Source organism: Bison bison, unplaced genomic scaffold (assembly GCF_000754665.1).
Source record: "Bison bison bison isolate TAMUID 2011002044 unplaced genomic scaffold, Bison_UMD1.0 scf7180017864195, whole genome shotgun sequence".
Lineage (NCBI taxonomy): Eukaryota > Metazoa > Chordata > Mammalia > Artiodactyla > Bovidae > Bison > Bison bison.
This window is the reverse complement of record NW_011494767.1, coordinates 561,376-582,145: the sequence shown is the minus strand read 5'-3', so window position 1 is coordinate 582,145 and position 20,770 is coordinate 561,376. Positions and strand designations below refer to the sequence as shown.

The following is a 20,770-nucleotide window of genomic DNA, read 5'->3' as shown; positions in this document are numbered from 1 at the left end:
AACTAGATTCTGATGTTAACAGTCTAGATGCTAGCAATCAAATTAATGGTGTGTCTTTTAGCTGAGCCATGTCTTCTTTTCAAATTTTTATCAGAAATATAAATCTGTATAAAGTGGACTGCTGAAACTGAGCTGTATGAAATAATACATGTCGGGTTGGAGAGTTGACAAGGATTAAACAAATACTGCCATATGCTATACTTTCAAAGGACCAAAGGGCACAACCTGTTTAGACTGAATGGCCTTAAAACCTTTATTGTGTGTCCCTCATTTTGCAGAGAAGGACACTGAGGCCCAGAGATAGCACACAGCAAATCCTGAACCAGAATTCAGGTCTCTGACTGCCCTGTGTACTTTCTGCTACAGCAAGGTGACCTTTATCTGGACAATAGCCATATTCTCAAAGGAATTTAGCTCTATATTTTAAAAGCCAGTATCCTATTGTTTCACAGAAATGGTTTGTTCTATTGACACATCTTTTTTTTAGTATCTTGATCTCTACTTCTAATCCATTCCTCCTGTATCAAAAAATTTGAAAATTTTTCTTAAAAGTAAGATGGTAAAAATGCAAATGTATTGGTAGCTGGGAAAATCTGTTAGATGGAGAATCCCTTTCCATTCCAGATGTTATTCCCTGTCTCCTTCCAACCTTTTGTTTAAACTCAGAGATGCTGCTACATTTCCCACCATTGGTCGCCTAGAAAAAAGAGAGTCAGCCAGCAGGCATTTGCTGAGAGCTACCCTACGTAAGAGCTGGGAATGGAAATCACTGCCAGCTTTAGAAGTAAAAGGCTGCCCATCCAGATGGCTTATATAATTACTGCTCCTTACCAGGGGTGAGCAGAGCAGGTATAAGAAACAAGATTCTGTGTCTCGCTTTCTTCACAGGCAGGATCCCCCTCTGGCTAACCGGCAGTCTCCTTCGATGTGGGCCAGGACTCTTTGAGGTTGGATCGGAACCATTTTACCACCTGTTTGATGGGCAAGCCCTCCTACACAAGTTTGACTTTAAAGAAGGACATGTCACATACCACAGAAGGTAAAGAACACTAGGTTCCACTCCCCTTCCTAGGGTTGGGGCCTAGCTCAGCTCCTCCTTGCATGTACTTTTTAACCTCCTGAACCCAAGAGGAGACTTTATATTCACCTCCATTCAGAATCCTCCTGGGCCATGAGTCTGCATGGACACCTGGGACCTATAGGACAGGATAGAGAAACAGCAAAGAACTAGGGCTTTGGGCTCTGACATGCCTGGCATCAAATCCTATATGCCCTAGATACCATTTGCCTAGGTGGGTGCCCTTTGGCAAGTTGTTAACTTCTACTTCTTTGTTTTGTCATCTATAAAAATGGGAGAAGTAAAAGAATTTACTTCAGAGTTTATTACAAGGATAAAATGAGAACACAGTGCTTAGTCCATCAGAAGCATTTAATAATAATAATAGTCATTTTATTATTATTAGACCATGGATTGCTTGATTTCTTTCCTTTTTTATAATCAGAAAGGCCAATGGGAAGGAGGGAGGGGGTGTCACAGAGCAGGCAAGGACCAAATATGTCATAATAATACCAGGAATAAGTTTTCTAAAAACAGGAGATGGTTGCTAAAAGGCTTGAGGCCCTAAGCCATCACTCCAACTTCATTACAAAGACTCATTAGCACCACAATAAATACTTTGTTTTATGTTTTAATATGCAGGCCTGTTAGTGGCTTTGTTGATCACCACAGATTTCAGGCATTCTGAAGAGACATCAAAAGCAAGAATAAATGGAGTCTTGAAGTAGTTGGGATAACTTGGACTGTTTTAGAAGAGAAACAGATCAGGTCAAGCAAAAATTTAGCTATGAAAGCTTATTTTGGAGGTCAGAGAAAGCCTTTATATGCCTTCTAAAGACCTTGGTACTTTTTCCTCTTCACAAAAGTACAAAATCAAATTTTAATTGGCTCTCCACATGAGAAACCCTAGGCAACGTATGCTGTCTAGTCTGGGATATGGTTAAGGAGGTCTGCCTGTGTAAGAGACTGGATTCAAAAATATCTACTTTTAAAAGTAGCAAAATAAAATTTTAAATTAAAGAAAAACACTAGAGGAATATAAGTAAGATTGAAGGAAATCTAATTCAGCACACCATGTTCTATACCTCCCTGCTCAGTGTAGGCTGGTGAGTCATAGGCTACAGGAAGTCAGAGGCCCAATTTGAACTATCCATGGGGCTGCATAATATTATATGGAAAAGTCATATTTTCTGGCTCAGGCTATATATGCCAATCATCAGCTTCTCTGAGCCTTGATTTCCTCATCTGTCACTGTGAAGTTTATAGTTGAAGCTCATGGCACATTGTCTTCTTCTCCTTCAGTCACCCCCAAGAAAGTGACTTAACTCTTCATTCTTCATGTTGTGAATTTATGATTCTTGATAAGGGCACATGAATGACCTTCTATGCTCCCCAGGGACTACACTAATTCCCCTTCTCTGTGACTTTTCCCATGTCTCAATGTCCTTCAGGTTCATCCGCACTGATGCTTACGTACGGGCAATGACTGAGAAAAGGATCGTCATAACAGAATTTGGCACCTGTGCTTTCCCAGATCCCTGCAAGAATATATTTTCCAGGTTTCTGAAACCCAACTGCATGTTATTAAAGACATTTTACATTAGCCATTTTTCTCTCATGGCTTGAAAGTTACTGGACTAAAAAATCCATTTGCTTCTACAGGTTTTTTTCTTACTTCCGAGGAGTGGAGGTTACTGACAATGCCCTTGTTAATATCTACCCAGTGGGGGAAGATTACTATGCCTGCACAGAGACCAACTTCATTACAAAGATTAATCCTGAGACCTTGGAAACAATTAAGCAGGTAGGACACAGTGCTCAAAAGATATTGCTTAGGAATTTAGAATTTGTACCTTAGAATTAAGTATACTATACATTTTGTTTGGAAGAATATGAGAGCCAGATAGATTAAGTTTCAAATCCCTGCTTTGTCATCAACTACTAGCTATGTGACATAAGGCAGACTTTTCTTCTCATCTGTGAAATTTTAAATATTTATTGTGTTAATTAGAGGAAAACTGTATAAAATGCCTAACATATTTATTTGTGACACAAGTATTAAGTCCCTTCCATGTACCAGAATGTATGCTAGATGCAAAAGATACACCAGTGAGTAAGACAACACAGTCCCTGCTCTTCATGGTTTTTATAGGCTAGCATGAAACTGGCACATTTAATATTGAAAAGATTAAATTCATGGTTCTAAGAAAGTGTGTTGCATCAATTTTACACCTTCTTATAGAACTTCTTGTTAGAAATAAAAGCCATACCTTAAATGAAAAAGCATAAAGAAACACATGAGCAATATTAGAAAGTGATAAATTTTGCTGAGATATGAGGCAGTCTCAGTGCAGCATTCAGTAAGACAGATCTACATTTTCAACCAATGTTTATTAAGTTGCAGCTGTTTACTTTTTTTTTTTTTTGCTTTGTGAATTTATTTTTTAATTATTTTATTTTATTTTTAATATAAATTTATTTATTTTAATTGGAGGCTAATTACTTTACAATATTGTATTGGTTTTGCCATACATCAACATGAATCTGCCACGGGTGTGCACGTGTTCCCCATCCTGAACCCCCCTCCTACCTCCCTCCCCATACCATCCCTCTGGGTCATCCCAGTGTTTTCAAGGCATCATTCTTGCTTTCAGAACACTTAACAGCTAGGTGGAGAAATCAATTAATATATTACTTAACTATAATAGAACACAGAATATAGTAAGTCCTTTCACAGAAGGAAACCTTCTATGGAAGTGCATATAAAGATTACTTCTAGCAGTGTTGAGGTGTGTGAAGTGGGGCAGATCAAGGAAGGTTTAAAAGTATTGTATTTGAGTTAGAAATTAGAGGGAAGGTAAAACTTCATTGAATTTGGGAAAAGAGCATTTCAGATATAAGAAGTACCATGACCAAATGAATATAGGTGGGAAACTGGAGAATAAAGAATAATTTTTTTTGGCTAGAATTGCAGTATTTCTCAATGGAGGTGGCATTGGCATTGGGCCAGTGGCACTTCATCATTATGGGGACTGTCTCACCTATTGAAGAGGTTTGACATCCCTGGTCTCACCCACTAAACACCAGACATGTCCTCAATCATTGCACAAACCCCAAATGCTCCCCAACATTTCCACTTCCCCACTAGGGGACAATAGCACTTCTAGGTGCAAACTAATGTTCAAAGCATGGCATGTCAAGGGTAGAGTGAAACCAGAAGTTTGAATAATTGACAAAAATTTTGAATAAGTTGTTTGGTTGATGGTAAACTACTGAAAGTTTTTGTTCAGAGAAGTGGTATAAGCAAAGCTTTAGGTTATTTAATCTGGAAGCTATGCATAAGCTGTATGGGAGGGCAAAAGAACTAGGAGACCAGTTGGTGGAACCGAAGACCAAAAGGAGAAACTGAGTGTAATAGGAATAGAAAGGAAAGTAGTCACAACACTGGGTCTCAATACTACAGGCTGATTTATAATCCCACAGACTGTTTACTAAGGTTTAACATATTCTCAGCAGCTTTTTCTTGGTTTAGATGTATGTTTGTAACCACATATGAGTGTGTGTGTAGATCATTTACAGAAGTTCTGAAACTAAGTTTCTAAACTACTCTTTTGACTTTGACAGTGTATCAGATTGCCATGGTAATTTAATTGGAAGTGTGAAGTTCATGGTATGGCTCCGGAATAGACTTTATTAGGAGTCAGGTTTCATTGTGAGCAGCACTATACCCTAACTTCATATAAAAATGTAGTTTTAAAAATTTGAGGGTTTTTTTTGTTTGTTTATTTGTTTACCATGACTGAAATAGCCTGCTAACAAGTACCTTTGCCTCCAGACTGATTCCCTTAAATACAGCTTCCTTAATTCAGTAGAAGCAATTTTTTTCTAAAATGCAAGTATAAATGTGCCATTCCACAGTTTCCAAGATAAAGTTAAAACACAGACCTTTGTGGCTGGCCCACTTTTATTTCTCCTTCTCCATGTGTGCTCCTCACCACAGCCATACTGAATGACTAGACTTCCCCAAGCAGCATTCACTATTTACAACTCTATGCCTTTACAGTAAGGTTCCTGCTTCCTGGAACACATTGTTATCCTGCATCTGACTGACTTTTACTCATCTTTCAACATGAGTTGGAGTCATCGCCCTTGGGAAGCCCTACCTAATCTCCCAGTTTGGGTTAAATGGCTTTTCTTTACAGATATGGTTTTGCACTTACTACACTTATTCCAGCTCATCGTTCTAGTGTTGTTGTTCAGTCACCCAGTCATGTCTGACTCTTTACAACCCCATGGACTGCAGCATGCCAGGCCTCCCTGTCATCACCATCCCCCAGAGTTTGCCCAAGTTCATGTTCATTGTATCAGTGATGCTATCCAGCCATCTCATCCTCTGACACCCTTTTCTGCCCTCAATCTTTCCCAGAATCAGGGACTTGTCCAATGAGTCATCTGTTCATGTCAGATAAGCAAAATACTGGAGCTTCAGCTTCAGCACCAGTCCTTCCAGTGAGTATTCAGGGTTGATCTCCCTTAAGATTGACTGGTTTGATCTCCTTGCTGTCCAAAGGACTTTCAGGAGTCTTCTCCAAAACCACAGTTTGAAGGCATCAATTCTTTGGCATTCTGCCTTCTTTATGGTCCAGCTCTCACAACCGTATGTGACCACTGGGAAGACCATAGCCTTGACTATACGGACCTTTGTCAGCAGAATCACATTTCTGCTTTTCAACACACTGTCTAGGCCTGTCATCTCTTTCCTGCCATGAAGCAATTGTCTTCTGATTTCATGGCTATAGTCATGGTCTGCAGTGATTTTGGAGCCCAAGAAGAAGAAATCCGTCACTACTTCCACCTTTTCCCCTTCTATTTGCCATGCAGTAATGGGGCCAGATGCCATGATCTTAGTTTTTTTTAATATTTAGTCTTAAGTTGGCTCTTTCACTCTCCTCTTTCACCCTCATCAACAGGCTTTCTAGTCCCTCTTTGCTTTCCACCATTATAGTGGTATCATCCACATATCTGAGGTTGTTGATGTTTCTCCCACCTATCTTAATTCCGGCTTGTAACTTATCAGCCTGGTATTTCTCATGATATACTCAGCATATAGGGTGATAGCAGACAGCCCTGCTGTACTCCTTTCTCAGTCTTCAACCAATCAGTTGTCTAGTACAGTGCTGTCAATGGAACTTTGTAGACAACATTTCTATATCTACATTGTCCAAGTGCTGTTGAATACATGGATGTGGCTAATGTGACTAAGGAACTGAATTTGAAGTTCTATCTAATTATGATTAACTTACATTTAAATTGCTACATGTGGCTACAGTATTGGATACTGTCAATCAATACTGAAATTTTCAAAAGTAAGGACTATCTCTGTTTTCCTAGACACTGACACAGCATCTGGCATATAATAGAAGCCCAATGAGTACTTGACAAATGACTGAATGAATGAATGTCTTGCCTAATATTTAAATGAGTGCTAAAAACTCCCTAAGCTTTAAAACATATTCTCTTAATCAAAGAGAAAGAACTTTGATTAGATAAATATATAATCATGGATTATTTATTCAATAAATCTTTACCGAGTAGGTCCCAAGCAGAAATTCTAGTACTCTGCATCTTTTGACAAGTCACTTGACCTCTATGATTCCTCAAGTTCTCCTTATGTAAACTGAGAGATTTGTGATAGATTTATGGTTTTTAATTTTTTATGAGAATCCAAATTCAACTAAAGTACTGAATCCTGTCTTCAGAAGTTTCCATTAATTCCAGGAATTCATGGTTCCCCTGAAGTCTATTTAGGTTAAGACTTTCTATACTAGAATTCTGAGGTTTATTTCAGTTCCAAATTCATCTACATGTAAGACACTGGATTTGGTATTTAGGTTGTATCATACAAAATTTGTATTTTTGTAAAATGAAAATTAATAACTATCAACATGCAGTTCAATGTAATTCAATAAGGAAAATGTAAAGACATTTCAGGATTAAAATTTATCACTGTTTGAGGACAGCTTGTATGTACAAAAGGAAAATAACCAACCAGAGCAATGCTTTGTCTACATCAACAGAAGAACACAGTCAGAGAGAATTTGAAGATTTCAAAGGCATGAAGGGTCAATGTGGGGGTCAGAGAAGAGCTCTGCACTAAAGTTGGAACTTCCACAGGTTTGAAAGAAAGTAGGACCCCAGAGGGATAGAAGGAAGAGAAAGTGCACTTAGGGTGAAGGTGCAGATGGTCGTGGTGAGGTCAGACTGAGGGACCAAAGATGCAATACAGTTTTTCTCTTAACATGGGTGATATCTCTTTTCTTTCCATAGGTTGACCTTTGCAACTATGTCTCAGTCAATGGAGCCACTGCTCACCCCCACATTGAAAATGATGGGACTGTTTACAACATTGGTAATTGCTTTGGGAAAAATTTTTCAATTGCCTACAATATTGTAAAGATCCCACCACTACAAGCAGGTCAGTTTACCACTTTGACTCTTCTAAAACAAGTATCTATAATGTGAGAAAATTACTGGAAATACAAGATGTCAGATCAGAAATATGAGGACTGCACTATACGGACTGTTAAATTACTTTCAGATTTTCAGAAAACTATCCTCATCCTCACCCTACAAGGGAACAAATACCTAATAGCACCATAGTAGGAAATAACAAATTGCAAATACAAAAAGCATGTGGCCATGTTCTGTTCTACAGTGTTTCAAAGATATAGTGTATATGTGACTTCGATCATATAAAATTTAGATTCAAATCAAGCAAATAGTTATTGAGCATTTATCCATGTGCCAGACAAAATTAAGTTTTCAAACAAACATATGTATGTATATGAAAGTGTATTTAGTATTTTATATGTATTTAATTCCCAAACAAAACCTTTTAACTCATACGTAGACTATAGAGAAAGAATGCTAAAACAGAAGAGTACTCTTTAGAATTCTTCATTCATCCTCCATTCATTGTCAGAAATTTGATATTGATCTTGTTAATAGAATTATTTGAGTATATATGGATTTTTATTTAGTTTTTGCTTAGTATAATTTGTGAAGTTTAGATCCTGGACCAGCAGCATCACCTGGAAACCTGTTAGAAATACAAATCTCAAGCCCCACCTAAGGTAGACTGAATGAGTAACTCTGAGGGTGGGCCCATGCTCAGTATTTTCAGAAACTCTTTATGTATTTCTGGTGTACACTAAGGTTTAAAGACACTGCCTTAGTAGCAAATAAACTTTAATGTGCTTAAGAATTATTGTATAGGGCTATTGACACCAAAAGGGCTTCTCAGGTGGTGCTAGTGGTATATGCCAATGCAGGAGACATAAGAGACAGGGGTTCGATCCCTGGGTCTGACAACCCACTCCAGTATTCTTGCCTGGATAATCCCATGGACAGAGGAGCTTTATGGGCTACAGTCCATAGGACTGCACAAAATCGGACATGACTGAAGGGACTTAGCACCCACAAACAACAAAACCACATATTCCATAACTTTACGGCTAATTTAAGAGATTGTAAAAGTCACTTTGACCATACTAAAGTTTTGCCTTACTCCCTTGACTTAGAACCCACCTCCAGTTAGTAAGATGTGACTCCACTATACTCTATCTACCACACACTGTTTGAGTGCACTTTCCAAATCTGCTGCTATTTGGATTTTCCTGGGTGATTGCAGCTCCACATGAAATTTCCCTCAGAAATGCCAGTGACTGAGAAAATGGAAATAAACTCTTTAAAAAATCAAGATCTGAAAATGTATTTCTTTGCTCGCATAAGCTGTTCTAAATGCTTTGTATTTAAAAAAAGAGGCTGTTCCACAGCCTTTTAAAACCACTTTATTTCAGACAAGGAAGATCCAATAAGCAAGTCAGAGATCGTTGTACAATTCCCCTGCAGTGACCGATTCAAGCCATCTTACGTCCATAGGTAACTCGAAGGCCTGCTATGAATCTTCAGGAAAACTCAAGTTTAAAGATCTGCTTTGCCTACCTTTGATACCAGTCCTGATCATGACATTTTCTTGCAGAAACCTAAATTTAAATGTAATTAATTTCATGTAGGCACTGTTGATTCATATAACTGAGCATACCTCATGTGTACATATTTCTCTGTGGTTTGAGCATCAACCCTTCCCACTCACAAATTTATTTCTGTTTCTGAACAGTTTTGGTTTGACTCCCAACTATATTGTTTTTGTGGAGACACCAGTCAAAATTAATCTGTTCAAGTTTCTTTCTTCATGGAGTCTTTGGGGAGCCAATTACATGGATTGTTTTGAATCCAATGAAACCATGGGGGTAAGTCTTACATTTATTTGTCAGGTTTATGATTCCAAAGAATATGTGTTTCATAATGCATACTTTTTTTCTTTTTAAATGCATCAAAATATTCTCACTTTTAGGTTTGGCTTCATATTGCTGACAAAAAAAGAAAAAAGTATATCAATAATAAATACAGGACCTCTCCTTTTAACCTTTTTCATCACATCAATACCTATGAAGACCATGAGTTTCTGATTGTGGATCTCTGTTGCTGGAAAGGGTAAGAGAGCACATTGAATGAATAAATGTTACATCTCCAATTGGTCCTGGAAATCAGGTTTGTTTGTTTGTTTGTTTTGGAGATACTGCTTTCAACATTTAATCTGAATTATATATTTTAAAAGCATGCTTAAGTCACAAAATATGATTGAAAAAGCTGTAGGGAGTTTAGGTAATCAGAAACACAAACTGAACCTCACAACCATGGTTAATGATTGAAAAGTGCTCAGGTCCATGAAACAGACCTAAAAATAAAAGATTCTATGACTTGATGAATGAACTTAAACTTAATTTCCCTCAAATTTAACAAGATCCTTTGAGGAGCCTTAAACTGCATCTACTCTGGGTTTGATTTTTTTAAAAAAAGATAGACATACTTTCTTCAGAACAGCAAGTCACTAAAAGAGACAGTAGCCCCTAAAGACACAGACAGAATGGTGATAGAGAAACAGAGCAGAAAGTTTCAAAGGCTGCTGTTATTTAAACATATCCATGAAGCAGGACTCTTTTCTCTACCCAGAGTGGGCAGAAGTGGTTCCAGTATACCTGAGTCTTTAGGAGTTTCTAGATTGAAGACTAAAGAAGAGACAGGCATTTCTGCTTTTAAAAGACATGCATCATGTCTCTAAAATTATTTTAATTGTCTGTCCTCACATTTGACTTCTTATTTTTGCAGATTTGAATTTGTTTATAATTATTTATATTTAGCCAATTTACGTGAGAACTGGGAAGAGGTGAAAAAAAATGCCAGAAAGGCTCCTCAGCCTGAAGTTAGGAGATACGTACTTCCTTTGAATATTGACAAGGTAAACACCCTCTACAAAGATTTCAGATATAACAAGAATGTTTCATTTTTCTCAGGACTTTTTCTCCTGCTGTGTGTTTATACATAAAGGCTCAAAATTTCTGAACTGGAAGGGACTTTAAAAATTAGCAAATTCAATTCCCCTCATTTTATAAGTGAAACTGAAGCTCATGACTTAGCAAAATCCAGTTATGACAGAGTCAAAGTGAAAACTGGTTTTTTTTTTCAAAATCCTTTTAAAACTGATTGCTAAAAAACAAACAACAAAAAACTGATTGCAATCCAACTGGTTAGAACATAAACAAAAACAGTGGGATAAGTGAGCGAAAATAACTTAAAACAATAGGTTGGTAATCTTTGAAGGCTTTTAGGCTAGGCTAAAATGTTTGTGTTTTATTTGACCGGTCGTAGGGTATTAAGGATTTTGAGTAGAAGAAAGACATATTCAGAGTTAGTGAACTGGGTATCAAGTGTACTGACTCTTCTAGTTGTCTCTCCTGCTAAATGTCCAGCCTCCCTGAGCAAGTCTCTCAATGAGCAAGTTACCCCAAAGTTCAGTTGCCTGCTCTGAAACCTAAATAAATGGGACTAAATAATAACTAGGTCATTTGCTGTTTTGATTTTCTAAAATAAGGCTGTGTCATGTGTAAGTAGTATTGGAAGTGAAGGAGAAAGATAGGGACCTGAGACTGGAGACAATTTAAATTACTCAGGTGCCAGAAAAGGGTAGTGGTAGTAGCAACAGAAAGACAAAAGTGAGTGTTCCTACAGCTAGAATAAAAAAGGATCCTACATTTGACTGGATGGCAGAATGAATTAAGTCTTAGACATGCAAAACCCTATGTGTCTAGAGTGTTGATACCTTTGGAAATAGGAACTGCAATAGGCAGAGCAGATTTGGAGATAAACATGAACTGTAGAACTAGGAGGAAAGGGTAATAATGAGTAAAAGGGCTGACTGGAAGACAAACCCAGGTTGACCGGGGCTTCCAGCTTTCTAGTGTGTGATTTGGGGCAAGACATTTAGTCTTTTCACATCCCCTTTCTTTATGGACTTTCCTGGTGGCTCAGAATTTGCCTGCAATGCAGGAGACTCAAGTTCAACCCCTGGATTGGGAAAATACCCTGGAGAAGGAAATGGCCACCCACTCCATTATTCTTGCCTGGAGAATCCCACGGACAAAGGAGCCCAACAGGCTACGGTTCATGAGGTCGCAAAAGAGTTGTACACAACTGAGCAACTAACACTTTTATTTCATTTTCTTTATCTATATCCACCATACAGGATTTTTGTGATCAATAAATGAGGTGATATATATCAATCTCTGAATATAGTCCCCCACATAAACTGTTAAATAATATTCATTATAATTCTCATCAACAACAAAGAAGTATGAACTTTTGCTGCTAGCAATGTCTATCCTCATATATTTGATCATCATTTCAATGCCAATAACTATTAGCTCTTTTCTTCTAACCCTGCTTTGTGTCACAAGGACCTGCACTTCCACATGAAAGCCTATCAGATATCTTCATGAAGATGTTGTTGATCATCTAGAGCTAACAGTTATTGGCATTAAAATGATGATAAAATATATGAGGATAGACATTGCTAGCAGCAAAAGTTCATACTTTGAAGTAAGTATTCTAAAAGAAATTTACAAATTTGTTGATTTTAAAAAATGAGGAACTTGACAGCCAGAAAATGTTGAAAGAAAAGATAGCCAAGCACATAAGTTGGGGAAACACCCATGTACAGAAAGTGGTAGGAAAAGAGGAATCATAAAAAGAAAGAAAAAAAAATCACTAAAGGGTCCTAGTTACAATTAAGAGAGGAAAATGCCACATTGACAAAGCAAGAGAGGGCTTCATTGATGTCCACTGCTACATATAGGCAAGCTGGAAAAAATGAAGCTAAAAAAAGAGCCAAAACCCAGATTTAGTGACCTCCAGGAGAATAGGGAGAGAGGCAGAAATCAGGTTTCAAGCCACAGTGACAATGTGATAGCAATTACTATAGCCTGTACTTTTAAAGTTTGGCAATAAAGAGAAAACTAGATCATAAATTAGAGAAAGAAGAGATAAACAAATTGAAGGAGGGGCTAAGGAAGGGAAAGAGTATAAGATGACTAAAGCTTCAGGTTTAGTGATTGAAATAATGGTGATATTTTTAAATATATCTTTCTTATTTTTGAATAGGCAGTGCATTTAATTAGTCAGAAAATCAAAATGATCTAAAAAAGTTTGCACTGAAAGTGTCACTCCAACCACTGTCTGCATCCATTCCATACCATTCCTCTTCACTTCTATGTGTAACTTTTAATGTCTTTCCTTTGCATTTGTTTGTTTATGAAAATATAAAAAAATGTCAACATATAGAATTATTATTCCCACTTTTTACACAAAAAGTAACTTTCTATATCCACATTTTTATTCCTTGCTTATTTTCATTTTAAAATATATATTGAAGATCTTACTTTCTTCAACCACACAGTGTTCTTTTTTACCAATATGCTGCAGTCCCTCACTGCTGAGCAACAGAGTCATTTCCATTTTTTGACTGTAACAGATAATGTCACAAGGAATAACTTTGTATGTATGTTCTTTTATGTATATGCAGATATAGCAATAGGATAGACTGTCAGACGTGAGTTTGCAGTATCAGAGGATAAACACATCTGTTTAAAAAAAAAAAATAGTGAGAGGGAGAGTGAAAAGAAGGTGCTGGTTTGGAAAGCAAAGATGATGTTACAGATCTCTTACATTAAAAAGCCTGAATTTAATAATAGAAAAAATAAGATACAACAGAGTAAAATCATTAAAGTTACAGTCCCATAAGTAATGTGTTCAACATCAACATTTGAACTAATTTTTTTTTCTTAATTCATACAATGCTACAGATCATAAGGACTCACTATGTTGGATCAATTGTTACTTCCAGGTCTTCTATATGGAGAGAGAGAGAGAGACATATATAAAATTTTCTTTATTTTGCCACCTTTAGGTAGTCATATATCAATATGTATATATACATACATGCTGCTCTCTGCTTCCCAACATCACCACGAAGAGCCTCGAGGTCACACTTCACGGAATCTTACAAGATCCATTCCTCACCTCCTCTCTCTTCCCAATTCTGAAAATCTTTCACTATTTCCTTTTAGTTCATTGTACATCACCAGAAAAATTCCATCTATCCTCTGCTCAGAAGGTTCCTTCCATCTTATCTCTTTTACCAAAAAAATCTGATACTCTCTAGGACACTGGTCTCTTCAGCAGCAGTTTCCAGGGGTAGCAGTTTCTCCCCCAGCCCTTGTACCACTGGGCCTGGAGTTGGAACACTTGTTCCACTTTGCTGCTTCCAAACCACTGATCCTTCTGCCCACCCTTAAAATCTTTCAATTTCAAATCTCACTTCAACTAATTATATACCCAAGTGGTATGTGTACATATATATATATATATATATATATATATATAACCCTTCATTATTGTTTTCACATACTAATCACCACTCCCTCTTCTTTTGGCTCAGTGTCACACTCCCCTCCCTGATCTACTTCCAACAATCAGTGATTTCAGTATACACATCATAGATGATTCTTCCAACAGCCTGGCCTCAGTTCTTTGACATCTTCCACTGATCCATCTGTCTTCCATTCTGACTCAGCCACTCACTTCCCAAGTCATACAATTGACCTTGCTATTACCTTTGACTGTGCTTCTATCATAACCTTGGTTCATACAGGACACATTCTGACTTACCTTTCAAGATTACCAACCCTATTACAATTCCCACCAGAACCTCCAATCTATTGAACCTGCTCACCATCTCTCACTCCTCTGAAGACTTATCTTACCTCCTTATTCAGGTAAAATTTCATGATCATTGTAATCACCCCGTTGAGTAGATCCTCATTTCTCTTGCCACTTTCTTACTTTATAGAATTTATTTGTCAAAGTCATAAATCTTAGTTAAATTCAACTCTCCACCCACTCCATGCTTATACCTCTAAGGCTCAAATTAAGTGCTAAAAATACACAATTGTGTTAATTGGCCCATTGACCACAAACCTTACTGCAACATTTCCCAACTTCATTTTCCTAGTTAAGTATTTCACACCCTCCTCTCTCAAACTTCTAACACATCCCACCTCCACACTCATACTCAATTAATGACTCTGTTTCCTCTTTTACTGAAACAAATGAAAGAAATCAGAAAAGAATGTAGACTCCTGCCACCACATCTACCCACCCACCAGCATCTGTACTCATACTGAATTATCCATCATCTTATTCAGAACTAGTGTTTCCCATCCTTCCTCACCAACTCCAGGACATTATTCTACAACTCTCCCACTCTGTCATATATTTGTCATTAACTCATGCATATCATGCTGTTATTTTGCCTTCTTATAAAATCCTTCTCTTGACTCTTCTTGCCCCTTCATTTATCCCTTCTTTCCTGTCTTGTGGCCCCTTTAATGTTGGAGGGCACCAGGACTCAGCCCTTTGTCCTGCTTCTATTTGTACTTTCACTCCTTTGTAAAGACTCATGCCTTAAAGCAACCTGCACTTCCACTTCCAACTTCCTCTTAACTCAAGATTCTTATATGTTATTGCCAATGCTGTCTTTATTTTGATGTTCAGTAAATATCTCAAGTTTAATAAGACAAAACTCAAACTTCTTCTCTTCCCCTACAAAAAAATTTATCCCTCCTTCAGTAATCCCCATCTTTATTGTGACAACTCCAACTTTTAACTATTTGGGCCCAAAAACCTGGAGCCATCCTTGACTTCTCACTTAATTTCATGCCTGTTCCCTATCCAGTATCTTATCTATCAGGAAATCCTCTGCTCTGCCTTCCATTCCTCACTAACTTCAGTGCTACTAGCCCAGTTTGAACCATTGTTTTCTTTTGACTAGACTACTACAAGACAGACTGGTTTCCCTGATTTCACACCTGCATATCCCCTATTCTTAAAGGGATCTTGACAGAACAGCCAGACTGATTCTTTTAAAAATAAATGATAGCCTTGCAAACTCTTCTGCTCATCTCTTGCTCACAGGAAAAACCCAAGTCCTCACAATGACCCATCAGGCTCTAACCAGTCTGACCCCATTATACCCTTCTACCTTCCTCTCCTGTGTTCTCCCCCCAGCTCAGCACAGCCAACCTGGTCTCCTTAATGCTCTTCAACCACACTTGACAACACTCCTGCCTCACGAGTTTGCAATTTGTTCTCTCTGCTTAAATGCTGTTCCCCAGATATCTACATTGCTTCCTTCATCTCATACAAGTTTTACCCCAAATATCACCTTATCAATGAAGCCCATCCTGACTACCTACTAAAATTATAAATCACTTACCTGTCACACTTCTGATCCCCCATATTCTGCTCTGTTTTTCTCTCCACATTCATGATATACTAAACACTTTATCTATATTTATAGTTTTCCAAATTAGAATGTAAACTTCATAACAATAGGAACTCTGTTCTCTGAAATATCACAAGTGCCCAGAATAGAGTCTAGTACAAACCATGTATTCGGGTATTTAATGCAAAACTAAATGCATATGTTCTTTGAAGAGCTCATGATATTCATTCCTTTCATAATATAATCTGAAAAATGACGTGGGGGAAATTTCGGTATCAAGAGATCTTAGAAAACATCAGGTCCAGTAGTTTTTTCATTTGTTTTCTTTTTTGACAACATAAGGATATGATATTTTTCCAATAAAATCAAAATATAGCTAACTTTAAAGGAGATAAACATTGTATGGATACCTAGAGGTTGAAGTCTTTGTTACTGTGAAGCAAAATACTTCTTTTTCCAGAGCCACATCCTCAGGGCCCTATATGTTCTTTGAGGTCAGTCTCATTTCACAGATGAGAAGACTAAGGGCCTACGAGGTTATATTTCTTTTATATATCACTGACTTTCCCAGTGATACACAGTCAGTGACTGACATGGACATGGGCAGCTTTCCCAGTTGTGTTCTTGGTCTTGCCCTTCTAGAGTTTTCTGTACTGATTCTTCTACATGTTGACTTAAGAAATGAAGAACTCAGGAAACTAAACTTGGAAACTGTTCTCACAGCTGCTTGATTTTTATTCCTTGCTCACTGAGGTTTCTGTTATCCTCTTTCTTAGGCTGACACAGGCAAGAATTTAGTCACACTCCCCAACACAACTGCCACTGCAATTCTGTGCAGTGACGAGACCATCTGGCTGGAACCTGAGGTTCTCTTTTCAGGGCCTCGCCAAGGTGAGATGGTATAGGAAAAAACTTCACATGTGAGAGAACAAAATGTTCCACTCAGAGAGAGTAACTGAGTTTTCCTAAGCGTGTATTTTATTTTGTAGCATTTGAGTTTCCTCAAATCAATTACCAGAAGTATGGTGGGAAACCTTACACATATGCATATGGACTTGGCTTGAATCACTTTGTTCCAGACAGGGTAATTAATCCCTCTTCCTAATATTCGAACAGTACTTGAATCATATGTAAGTCAAGTAAAGCATATTGACTGACTAATTTATTGACTAATTTTTCTTTCTTATAAGCAGCTCTGTAAGCTGAACGTCAAAACTAAAGAAACCTGGGTATGGCAAGAGCCTGATTCATACCCCTCAGAACCTATCTTTGTTTCTCACCCAGATGCCTTGGAGGAAGATGACGGTAATGAGAGTAATAGATGTGTCTGAACCCTCTCTTCTCATTGGAGTTCATATAGTTAATTCACTAGGAGAGGAGTTATGTTGATTATTTCCAAATGTTCAGAAATAATCCTTCCTGCTATTGAATAGGACAGCACTAAAGAATGTAAATGTGTTTGAAAATAAGTTTTATCTTATGGTCAGGTTTCATTAGGTACTGTTGGAAAAATGCTTAGAGCACCATCGGGTGTCACAATGGAATATCAGTATCTGCTCTAGATGGAGGCGAGAAGGAAGAAGGAGCAGCATGCTATCTAGGTTTTGCCTTTCCAGTCCAAATACATTTCTGAAAAGAAATAGGGTTCTAAGGAGAGAAACTGAATATTCTAACTGATCCAAGAGAATGAGGCTTTGAGATTCTGGTTCTAGTTTTTCATTTTAGTAAGCTGAGGCTAGAAGGGGATCCAGAGCAACAGTCGATAAAACAGCAATTCAGATACACTCAACTACAAAGCTGGGACAGCGGGGTAGGTGATACTCTCTGGGATTAAAATATGGGAGACCACAGAGAAATGAATAGAATAAAGAGTTTTAGAGCCGTTTTACACTAAGTGATTTTACATTTGCAGTGCATCCAGTCAAAACTGCAAAAAGTTTGTTCCTATTTTGTTTGATGGAAGTAAGCATCCAAGCTAGGTCTTGGAAATTGTAGAAATAATGTACCTTACTGTTTTGAAAATCTTTAATATATGTTTCATTTGATTGTCACAACATTTTTTGCAGTAAATAGAGCAGGTGTTAAATCTTATGACACAAAGAAAAACACAGAAACATTCATTAAATAAGAATTCAATGAATATTTACTGTGTTCTAACCATTGTGGTAGGCTATCAGGATACAATGGTGGGCAAGAAAGACACTATCACTCCCTTCCTGGAGCTTATAGTCTAGGGGACTTGAAAATTTAACATCCCTCTCATGGTTGCCATGGGCTTTGTTGGTGACTCAGGCGGTAGAGAATCTGCCTGCAATGCAGGAGAGAACTCTTGCTTGGAGAATTCCATGGACAGAGGAACCTGGCTGCCTACAGTCCATGGGGTCACAGTCAGACATGATTGAGTAACTAACACTTTCACTTTCATGGTTGCCACACAGCCAGGTGGCAGAAGAGTCAGAACAAGCTATCAGGTCATCTGTTTTTCTTTATTTCTGAGTGTAATGTCTCCTGTATTAGTTCAATGATATTTAATCTATGGCTCTGGGCTTTTTTTTTTTTTTTTTAATTCAACACTGCCTTATTAACTTCTCATTAACAGGTGTAGTTCTGAGTGTGGTGGTGAGCCCTGGGGCAGGACAAAAGCCTGCTTATCTTCTGATTCTGAATGCCAAGGACTTGAGTGAAGTTGCCAGGGCTGAAGTGGAGATTAACATCCCCGTCACCTTTCATGGACTGTTCAAAAAATCCTGAGCACATTCTAGCATGACATGTTTCTGGTGACAAAACACAGAGAAACGTAGTTAGGTCTGCAATCAAATTCTGTTTAGCTTTAGCCTGCTGTCTATAAGGGTTTTAACTTGCAGATGCACACCGTTTTGCAGTATTTTACAGAAAGCACAGAGTTGAGTAAGGAATTCCTTTTTAAAAAGTGCTTATTTAGATAATCGTACTTCGTGAGACAGGCACATCATAACTAAAAACTCTTTATATATTTACAATCAAATAGAAAATGAATGTGAATTTATTAAACTGTTTTTCATTCCTATTATAAAAGTGTATTTTAGGCACCCATCTGCTCCTATTACTTTTTAACATTTAAAAGCCAAAGTCCTCTACAGCTGATATGTATATAGCTTTGCTGTGTCAAGGCAGCATCTTGGAAAAAGGCTTAGTTACTAAATGTCAAATCAAACTTTTTCTCAAACCAGGGACTTTGATCTAAGACAATCATTGTAATTGTATGCACATATGTATTATTATTCAAAGATTCTCATGGTTTAAACTTTAATATTTCCATTTAATATAGGCAATTATTACTATTTCTGATTTCACAGTAAGGAAGCCTGTTTCTAAGTCACTGAGGGCTGTCAACCAAATAACTTCTCAGAGATTACATTATCTATTAGAAACTTATATAACATAAAAGCAATTACATATAGTAGTGACTATTTTTTTTAAATAGCATAAAATACTTACAAACATAATTGCTGTTTAAAATCAGATTATGGGGATAATAATGTGTATGGGGGGGTTATACTTTGTTGCCTCTTCTGCTTAATTACATAAGCACTGTGCACCTGACTGAAGAGAAAATGAGAAAATAGAAAATACTGTCATTAATGTTCAGATATGAATATAGTTTAAGCACTTTTGTTTTTAAAATTATTCTTTTCTGAGATACATGTTGCAAAAAAAAATGAAGATTGACAAAAATTTTTATTCTATATCTTAATCCTGTTTGACTAAGTAAAAACAGCTTGAAGGAACAGACTGACTTGGGTACTTGATGCATCCATTTGATTTCTTTATTTAGATAAAATGCAAACTCATTTTTTAAGATTATAAGTACTCATTAAAATATACTTTTCAAAGAAAATCTAAAATTGCAAAAAACAGAAATTATAAAGTAAAATCATACAGAGCTCATCTAAGCACAACTACTGGTCTTTTCCATCATTTCCCATGTGTGGCTTTTTAATGTAATCATTATTTCTTTGGGAGTAATTCCTAGGTAAACCTAGATATCTCAAAAAAAAAAAAAAGAAAAATGCCATAAAATAACATGGAATATGTGACTGTAGATAAACATCAATCTGCTGGATTTTGTCTCTAGATGTGGCACGTGAACTTAATTCCACAAAGAAAGCTATTCATACATTTATTTTAAAAATGCAAAAAATAAATTACTGAATAATTACCTAGTTTTGTGCTTATTTAAGTCTCTAAATTTAAGAGAATTCCTAATACTGTCACTTCCCACACTTGCCAATCAGCCCCTGCCTTCTTCCCATTCCTTTTCCACAGGAAAGTCTGGCAGTTCTTTGTGCCTGCTTCTCCAGTTGGAAGATCCCACTTTGAGCTCTATGCTCTGTGGAGATAGCCACAGTGTTAAGAAGGGAGAGAGGCACATCTGACTAAAGGAACATTCTGTCAATACCTTTTCACCAATTGGATTGAATATATAATCATTGCTGATATTATACCAAAAAGGCTTAGGAGCTGCTTTACAAGTGCAAAGATAGAACATGAGTTTTAAAAACTTAAATTAGGATAAGGGAGATTTAAGTCAAGCAGGAAGGATTAACTCAGAAATTCAGATTGAAAAAATTAGGTAACCTGATTTCTAAGAATCAAAGGTATTCATCTGGAGGAATCTAGAGAATCATGTCCCATCCAAAAACAAATAAATATGTTTTAATGGGAAAATTCAAATTAAGATAAACAAACCTATTAGTAAGTAGCTACTTTTAAAATAAGTTGTTTGAAGTCAGCTTTCTTCCATTTCAACACCCTATTTGTCATAGCACAGGAGAAATAATAACATCTTTGAGAATATAAAAAAAGTAATTAGTAGCTGATAATTGCCTCATGACAATCTAGACAGAGTTCCTATCAGTCAATTCAGTTCAGTCGCTCACTCATGTCTGACTCTTCGGACCCCATGGACTGCAGCATGCCAGGCTTCCCTGTCC

At 37.1% G+C, this 20,770-nt stretch overlaps 1 protein-coding gene across 1 annotated transcript in view; it reads left to right on the top strand.

The window, feature by feature from the left end:
- Positions 1–19,999, top strand: part of RPE65 (retinal pigment epithelium-specific protein 65kDa) — a 21,707-nt gene extending 1,708 nt beyond the window's left edge. The window contains exons 3-14 of the mRNA XM_010844136.1: positions 889–1,039; positions 2,509–2,616; positions 2,720–2,861; positions 7,385–7,532; positions 8,917–8,998; positions 9,237–9,369; positions 9,474–9,613; positions 10,289–10,418; positions 16,574–16,688; positions 16,787–16,881; positions 16,991–17,102; positions 18,397–19,999. Of these exons, the coding sequence (XP_010842438.1) occupies positions 889–1,039; positions 2,509–2,616; positions 2,720–2,861; positions 7,385–7,532; positions 8,917–8,998; positions 9,237–9,369; positions 9,474–9,613; positions 10,289–10,418; positions 16,574–16,688; positions 16,787–16,881; positions 16,991–17,102; positions 18,397–18,548 (1,508 nt within the window). The 3' untranslated portion in view covers positions 18,549–19,999. The remainder of the gene's footprint in view (positions 1–888; positions 1,040–2,508; positions 2,617–2,719; positions 2,862–7,384; positions 7,533–8,916; positions 8,999–9,236; positions 9,370–9,473; positions 9,614–10,288; positions 10,419–16,573; positions 16,689–16,786; positions 16,882–16,990; positions 17,103–18,396) is intronic.
- Positions 20,000–20,770: the final 771 nt, after the last annotated feature.